The sequence below is a fragment of the Stegastes partitus genome, unplaced genomic scaffold (assembly GCF_000690725.1).
Source record: "Stegastes partitus isolate 25-593 unplaced genomic scaffold, Stegastes_partitus-1.0.2 Scaffold331, whole genome shotgun sequence".
NCBI classification, from domain to species: domain Eukaryota; kingdom Metazoa; phylum Chordata; class Actinopteri; family Pomacentridae; genus Stegastes; species Stegastes partitus.
In genome coordinates this window covers 383,995-392,204 of record NW_007578062.1, presented here as the reverse complement: position 1 = coordinate 392,204, position 8,210 = coordinate 383,995, and the positions used below count along the sequence as shown (strand labels likewise).

Below are 8,210 nucleotides of genomic sequence, written 5' to 3'. Positions count from 1 at the left end.
GGGCTGGTACTGTAAGACGGAACACATTTATCAATGGTTCCTATGAGGAACTCCACTGCCTGTGACACTACTAACAAACACTGCACTGCACAAATCAAATATGAGGTTTACTTATTATGCACAACCTGTCACACATCAAACATCACATATTTATGCCTCCCAGCATTCGCTCCCCAAAATCTACACAGCAAAAGCAACTTGTCAATGAAGTACACTGGCTTCAATGAAATCAGTGTAATATTTCCCTCTCGTGTGGCTCAGTATTTTTACAGAAAACAACCATTCAGCTCGAGTGTGTTAGTGTAGAAAAAAAAAAAGGAGCACACCATGAAGAGACAGTAACCTAGAAATACTCCAGCGAAGGCCGCTGCTTGTCATCAATGCAAAGACTGTACAATTGAAGGCTACATAATAAGGCAGTGTGCTTGAGTTATCTTGTCATTGAACTGATTCAATTTTAGCCTGCACTCAGGGAACAACACGGATATCAACACGGAGATCATTCGAGAGATTTAGGTTGGAGCAATACAGCAGATCTGTTTGACGTCTCTGTTTTATGGGGGATATAAAATGCACTGCTGATTTCTGCAGATTTTTATTCATACACATTTCCTCCTTTTACCATTTTCATTCCAGATTTAAACTGCGGTTATGTTGGCGGATGCTGGTCCATTGATCAGGGTCTTAAGGGTGAACGTGTGGCCGATTTTGCGGTGTAAAACAAATCCGACCTCGGCAGTCGTGACAATCACCCTCTAAGCGCACAATGACACAATGGTCGTCTCCTCTCTCTCCCTCTCTCCCTCCCTCTCTCTCTCACGGTGCGTAACCTCAATGAGCTTGGGGATAATCCCAGTATTCTGCACACTCAGGGATAAACTCTGGTTAAATTTAACTTGCTAATCCATGAGAACACAGAAACAAACGCGTGCACACACACACATGCACGCATCGAACACGCAGCAGCAAGATCCTCAGCCCAACATCTCGACATGGGAGTTCCTCCGTTTCTTCTCTTCAACCGTGAAAGGATTACATGCAGCACTAATGCGGCGCTTTTACTTCACAGTCTTCCCGCAAACTGTTGCCTGTGTCGATATTGCAGTCGGTACATTAAGGACGTCTATTAGAGCCTTTGCACATCTGCACTCGAGCCTCCACACTTAAACGAATGTATTAACTTACATAATTGAAGTGAGTATTTATCACCAGCACTCGCGAGCCTTTTTATGTAAGTGCAGAAGCCTGTGTGATTGGCCGCTTAGAATGAAGTGCACGGTGGTGTGCAAGTTGACCTCGGAGGAAACTTGAAACAGTGAGCAAGAAACTATATTTAATCTGTTGGTGAGCCAAAAGTTTGGAGTCTTTGGGATCTTGAAAAGGTATATAAAGGGAATCTAGTCTGTCTTTAAAGAAGGAACTTGACAAATTCCTGGAAGAATACATGTAGCTCCAGTTATATCCATCCATCCATCCATTATCTATACGCCGCTTAATCCTCACTAGGGTCATGGGGGGCTGGAGTCTATCCCAGCTGACTTAGGGTGAAGGCAGGAGACACCCTGGACAGGTCGCCAGTCTATCACAGGGCTACACTTAGAGACAGACAACCAAGCACACTCACATTCACACCTACGGACAATTTAGAATCACCAATTAACCTCAACATGTTTTTGGAACATGCAAACTCCACGCAGAAAGATTCCGGTGTCCCCACCGGGACGCGAACCGGCGACCTTCCTGCTGCGAGGCAACAGTGCTACCAACTGCGCCACCCTGCAGCCCCCAGTAATATCCATTAGGGATATTCTTGGCTTAGGGTTGACAGCACTAGACACCATGTGTATTTGTCACAAAATAATGTTATTGACTCCAGTACTTTTTAAAACTCACCTCATGCTAGAAACAAAACAGCTGTTTGGTCCAGTTTAAACTAAGTCCAGTGCATTTGCTTGCATGCCAGTGAAAACTATTGGGTAACCATGTTAATAGTAAGCTCATTAAAAGCAAAAGGCCACACACCGGTGATATACTATGAGACAGTTAATGCTAGTTGCTTCATTTGTGAGCAGTCATACTGTTTTGACTACACTGTAAATAAAAAGCAGTAAATTGCGGCATGACCTGTCAATTCTCAACAAGGGTTTTGATTAGAACTCACTCTGAATTACTACAGTTTGTTGGCAAAATAATTCACAATAATATAAGTACATTGTGTCCTTTGGTGGAGTCTGAATCTAAGTCAGCTTTCAACAGGATAATTACTGGTGCCGGATTATTATCTTATGTCACAGTTACCATCAGTGCTGGTGTATCACAGCATTACTTGTTCTGATAACATCAGATACCTGTTTCTCCATTTGACTTCTTGTTTACAGTCTTTAGTCAGGTTGTAATAAGTCAATGTGAACACAAAACAGATCAGCATTAAGGGACAATTTTGTTTTTTTCCTGTCTGATAGGCCTAAATGCTGATCAGTAGGTGAATATAGTGACTGATACCATGGCAACCAGTGATGAAAGATGAGAACTTATAGTGTTGACATGTCAAAAAATATGACTTGAAACATGCTACAGTTTATATACCAGAGAGTTGTGACATTTTAAAGGAAATTTAAATGAACTGAGAAAGAAAAATCCTACATTTGAATATTGATATCCGCATCAAAAGTCGTTTAATGACTGAGTTATAATATGGACCCAAAGAACTAAACTCTGATTCTGTTAAGCTTTAGGATGGTGCAGATGTAGTTGCTATGAAATTTTTGTGTCTTTGGGAAAGCTTCCACTGCTCCAGCTGGTATGATCCACATCCGCCACATGCGACAACCCCACCGTCAGCACCGGAGGCCAAAGAATGAACTGCCTCTACAAGCGCACCTGAACACAAGCGTGCCATTTCCGAAAAACAAAACAAAAACCATCATGCCTCCAACTTATTCTCGCCAGCTTCCCCCGCTCACCTGTACAATCTCCAGCATCTCCTCGCGGCTGATGTACCCGTTTCCGTCCAGGTCGTACATACTGAAGGCCCACTTCAGCTTCTGCTCCAGTTTTCCCCGTGACGTCACGCTCAAGGCGATGATGAACTCCCGGAAGTCTATCGTCCCGTCGCCGTTGGTGTCGAAGGTTCGGAAGACGTGCTCAGCGAACTTGGAGGCGTCACCGTAAGGGAAGAAGTTGGCGTAGATCTTCTTGAACTCCTCCACGTTCAAGGTTCCACTGGGACAGTCCTTCAAGAAACCCTGAGGGACGGAGGAGCAAAGACGTGAGCCAACACAAGGGCGAAAATACGTCCCCTTTCAGACAATATTATACATTCCTGTGGTAAAAGTTTTGCATCAGTGGACTCTATTATAACTGACCCAAATCAAATCCAATTTCTGCACCCAAACTTTGACCAGTAAATGTTTAACTCGTGTAACTCTTTATTCTGTCCAGACAGGAAGTGCACTTTGAAAAGAAGCTTAGTCTCGAGCAAAAAGCTATCTTTTTTTCCAAGTAGTCACATTTGACAAAGCAGCATTGTGTCTGAGAAGAAAAGGGAGGTAAAAGTCATGTCAGTCTCGGTTTTTGTTCGGCGGAAATAAAGCGCTTTTTATTTTACTAAGACCTTTAAGATGGAGTCAGCGAGGTGACAAAGTCATTGTCCCAATATGAAGGCTGGAATTACTTTTTTGAACATCATGCAATATATTCTGTGACGTGAAGGTTTAAAGTCAACATGGCTGCGCTCTTAATAATTTTTTTTTGTCTTTATTGCCAGTCTTTGACATTTTCAACGAGACAGCGACACAGTGTTTAGGGAGACTTTCCGAATCAAAGCTCAGATTTATGGCCCATAAATCCCCCCCGAAAAGACAAGTTGGATAAATTCTCAGAGACCTTGAGTGTCCTAACATCCTGTGGAATATACTGTGACATCTCCAGCATCCAGCAGCTGTTAATCTGGTGAGAGTTGTGACCACAGTCGGTGCGAGGTGACCTGGGGTCACATGTCAGGAGGGTGGCGGTGTAACATGTACAGCTCTTATTCGTGGCAGCTCACACAGCTGTTCCATAGGTCTAATCCGTGATTAAAGCCATATAGCCATTACACACATCTGTGTGCACAAGATGACATAATTCAAGCGGTCAGGTCACTGTGGCACTTCATAATGCCCAAGCCTAATCCGTCTCCCCACTGGATAACAGACTGGGTGTGCTCTGCTTTGGACAAACACTGCTGCATTATGGGACTGCTGTTTCTGATCACTGATATCTGTACACAAAAAGTCTCATGCAGACTCATTTAAATCATAATTGTGTGACTTACTACAACTCTGGATATTTGCTTGCATCATGAAAGTTTTTTTTTTTTTTTTACTGTGTTGATCCAGATGGTGTGAATTTGTACCAACAGCACAACACAGTTTAACACAGACACTTACATTAACCTCAAAAGGCAACAGATTTCCTGCCCTGTGAATGATGACTGCAAACTACTTTCACATTTAATCGCTGAGTTTAACTATCTGGAATGAACATTACAGGTCAACATCCTTTTGACTTGTCATAATTACACCGTGAGTCATGATTACCAGTCACGACTTTTATTCCAGATACCTATAGCTTCATTCTGACTCAAAACACAACAATTAGAGAAACCTGTAGTTCAGTTTGAATCTAACCAGATAACTGTTGTGCTCGACTCTGCTTGCTTGCTGAGGCTCAACGCTGGATACTGGTCCAAGCAAAAGCACTTGAATGCTGCTGGCAGAATTAACCGCTGCGGTGGATAAGACTGTTAGAACATGAGTTGGTGGAGAACGACAGCTTCGTTCCTTAGAGACTTAGAGTTGTTGAAATTTACTAGAACTGCGCCTCGGGCTGCTGTGAAACGGCAGTAAAACAGTTTGTCATATGTGCTTACAGTTGCAGTGCCATAATGTGTTTAAAAAGCAGATCGCCTCGACCTCTTGCGTAACTAGAAACCTCTGCAATGTCATTTTGAATTGTCAAAAGTCAAAATATCTGCAATTACATTTTTTAGTTTTTATTTTTTTGGCCTTGGCAGACTTCCACTTTGAGATACGATTTTTTTTCCTGACTTGTTTAAACCTATTTTAGGATATCTGAAAAGGACGGTGTAGATTTCATGAAATTAGGAGAATTAAAGATGTCTTTATCCACAATCTACATAGAGGATATCTAAGGCTGAATCGTATAAAAGATACACAGGATGGTATACATAGTAAAATTGGCATCCTTTGTCCTAGAAGACTGCAAATGTAGATATCTGAAATGTTCTTTCTGAATTTGAATAATGTGTTATATATCTGCAACACATATGCAGTCGAGCTATTAAACGCTAAAGCACAATACCACGGGACTGTAGCCTTGCAGAATGTATTTTTTTACCTTAATACAAATGAACCTCTTCTGTTTTTGGAGGACTGACAGGAGTGATATTTTAAAACAACACAATATCACTATTAGAAGATATTTACCTTTTACTTAAAGCTGCAGCATTTTTTTTTTATATATATTAATAGTGGATCAGATTACTTTGAAAGGTCTCAGCTCTTCTGACAAACCCACATTAAATGACCACCGGCGGCTGTAGTTTCACCTTTTCGCCCATTTGAGCTCACTGTTTGTTCTAACAACCCCCAGCCTTTGTTTTGGTTCACTCCCACAGCTCTCATCAAACTTGTTTTCAACGGCACCAAGCAGCTAGCTTTAATGGCAAATCTCTAATAAATCCGCAGTTAAAAGACCATTTTTGAGGCTAACTAGCAAACACAGCGGAGCATTTAGCATTTAGAGAGCTGGATGTCTCCCTCGGGTGATGGTTGAGTTCAAAACAGAGCTAAAAGAAGAGTAAACATTGGATTCCTCTTGTGGCCAGAACCACGGCTCTGAATGAGTGCTAATGATGCTACATGGAGCTGAAATTGCTGAAAGGTTCACCAACTTGCCGTGTTGCTCCCAGTTGGCCAAAAAAAAAAAAAAAATCTACTACTGCAGGATCAAGCACGACATAAGTATTACCAGCAAACGGTACCTACATAGAAAAAGTATAAATACTTGTGCTAAAATGGTCCCTCTCAGTGTTGAGTGTTGGGCTGCTAGTGCTCGTGTGTTCGCAGCGTTTTAGTGTTGGCAGAGATGAAGGCGGATCTACTTTAACTACCTTATAAATTACTGGTCTGCTCAGCCAGATGGTAAAAATCAGACATGATGCAACTATGAACCTGCAAAGTAAAAAAAAATAGTTCTCTAAATGTCGTATAAAGTACAGAACTTAAGAAAATTCTTGAACTTGTGGTGCGATTACAATGATTTGATAATATGAGTATTCAGTGTGGGCTGGGTGTACCTTGTACCACTCCTGCAGCTCGTGGTCAGAGAACTCGGTATTCTCCCGGAGGTCCTGCAGCATCTCTGGCCGCAGCTTGCTGTTCTGTTTCCCCATGGCAACGGGACAGGACTCTGGGTTTCCTTGACAACAAGAGCGACTACAGTACTAGCCAGGCCGCTTTCCACACCTGTCAGTCAGAGATAAGGAAACGGGAGGTCAGCAACAATTAAGCAGAGGAGGGTGAACTCTGGTGACGGATGAAAAGTGAAATGCAGTCGGTCAGCAAACAGCGCAGCCACTCAGCAAACAGCAACGATGAGGGATTTAGAAAGGAGGATTCCCTTTGGAAAAGTGGGTAGAGGTGACTGAGCTACAATGGAAAGCTCTGGTTAAAAAAAAAAAAAAAAAAGTTTTATATATTACCAGCCAGCTGCATTACACACAGAAATCGAGTTTGTGTAAATCAAATCACCAAGCAAACAGCTGATGAGTAACATGAAACTGTTCCCCATAAAACAAACTGACGATACGACTTCATCCAATCACACTCTGACTTTCTGCATATTTTGATGAAATCAAAGCGAGCCTTGTCACAGCATCGTGTCCCAGTCCCCTTGACACGACATGTTATGCAAGTCTTTGCAGCGCTGCATCACAGCCGCGAAACATCAAATAATCCCGAACGCACCCCGATGACGTCAAGCTCTAGCCCACTGATCACATTTTTATGGGTTTATCTGGCCAGCTGTGTGTTTTGTGTGTCAAATCAGCTGCGTGTGTTCGGATCACCTAATCTTCATCTCAGCTCGACCTGCCTGGAAGAAAAAAAAAAAAAAAGGCGATTTCGGTGATTCAGCTACACGATAAAACCATTAATAGCGTTCTTTTTTTTAATTTAAAAATTCTATTAATTCACACCTACGACAATGATGTTATTACCGTGTTTCTAATTGTCAGGGGATAATTAATTTCAATATTTGCTACAAGAAAATATATACTGTTTAGAAAAAGCAATTAAAAGTTAAAGTTGCCTTAAGTTTTAAATTCAAGCGAAAAATCAGGGCTGGTTTTCACGCCTTTTGATCAATTTTAAATTATTCATTAAAAATGACTTATTTAGAATGACACTTTTATGGAATAACTAACGGATTGTAACACATTTAGATATTTTTAAGAGATTATATGGTACACATACTTCTTCCCTCTGCACACAGTAACAGCTTTAAGTACAAAAAGTCCAACAAACTTGTTAACTTTTGCCTCCTTGTTCTAGACAGCTAATTAGCCCGCGCTCAGCCATCAAAGTGTTTGCCTCCGTTTGTGTGTGAATGGTGATTAAAATTACAGTATCAGTGGGGCTTGAACACCGCCGACGAGACCGTCCGACCTCTCTGACCTCCAGTCTCTGCTCCACCGTGCCGTGGTAATTACACCGACACCTTTGCGCGCATGTGTGCGGAGAAAAAAGCGAGAACAAGCGCCGGCCTGTTTGTGTTTACGTGAACTTGAGAGAGTCAAAGAGTAAGCGTGATGCATACGAGGTGGCCGGCGTGGGCGTTGCAGGTGTTTATCACTGCCTGGCGAGAGCTTCACCGACACAGAAACAAAACCCACACACCCGGCCGTCTCTTTACTCAGCTAATAAAATTAGAGTCATATTAAGTCCCTCATCCTGAAGGCATTAGAGTAAATGCTTGTACATGAACAGTGATGCTTGCAGCCAATTCCCAGGCTACTGAAGGGAGGGCTGTAGCCATCAATTATGATTCCCTCCTTTCTGTTTGGGGACCGGTGAAACCTGTACACATGGAGGATTAGGAGGTAATATAGAGACCATTTGCCACCTGGCATACAAGTGCAGCTCATT

At 42.2% G+C, this 8,210-nt stretch overlaps 1 protein-coding gene across 1 annotated transcript in view; it reads right to left on the bottom strand.

Moving 5' to 3' along the window:
• The window catches only part of hpca (hippocalcin), an 11,215-nt gene extending 4,758 nt beyond the window's left edge, over positions 1-6,457 (bottom strand). The window contains exons 1-2 of the mRNA XM_008283884.1: positions 6,362-6,457; positions 2,964-3,245 (exon numbers count right to left, since the gene is read on the bottom strand). Coding sequence (XP_008282106.1) covers positions 2,964-3,245; positions 6,362-6,457 — 378 coding nt within the window. The remainder of the gene's footprint in view (positions 1-2,963; positions 3,246-6,361) is intronic.
• Positions 6,458-8,210: the final 1,753 nt, after the last annotated feature.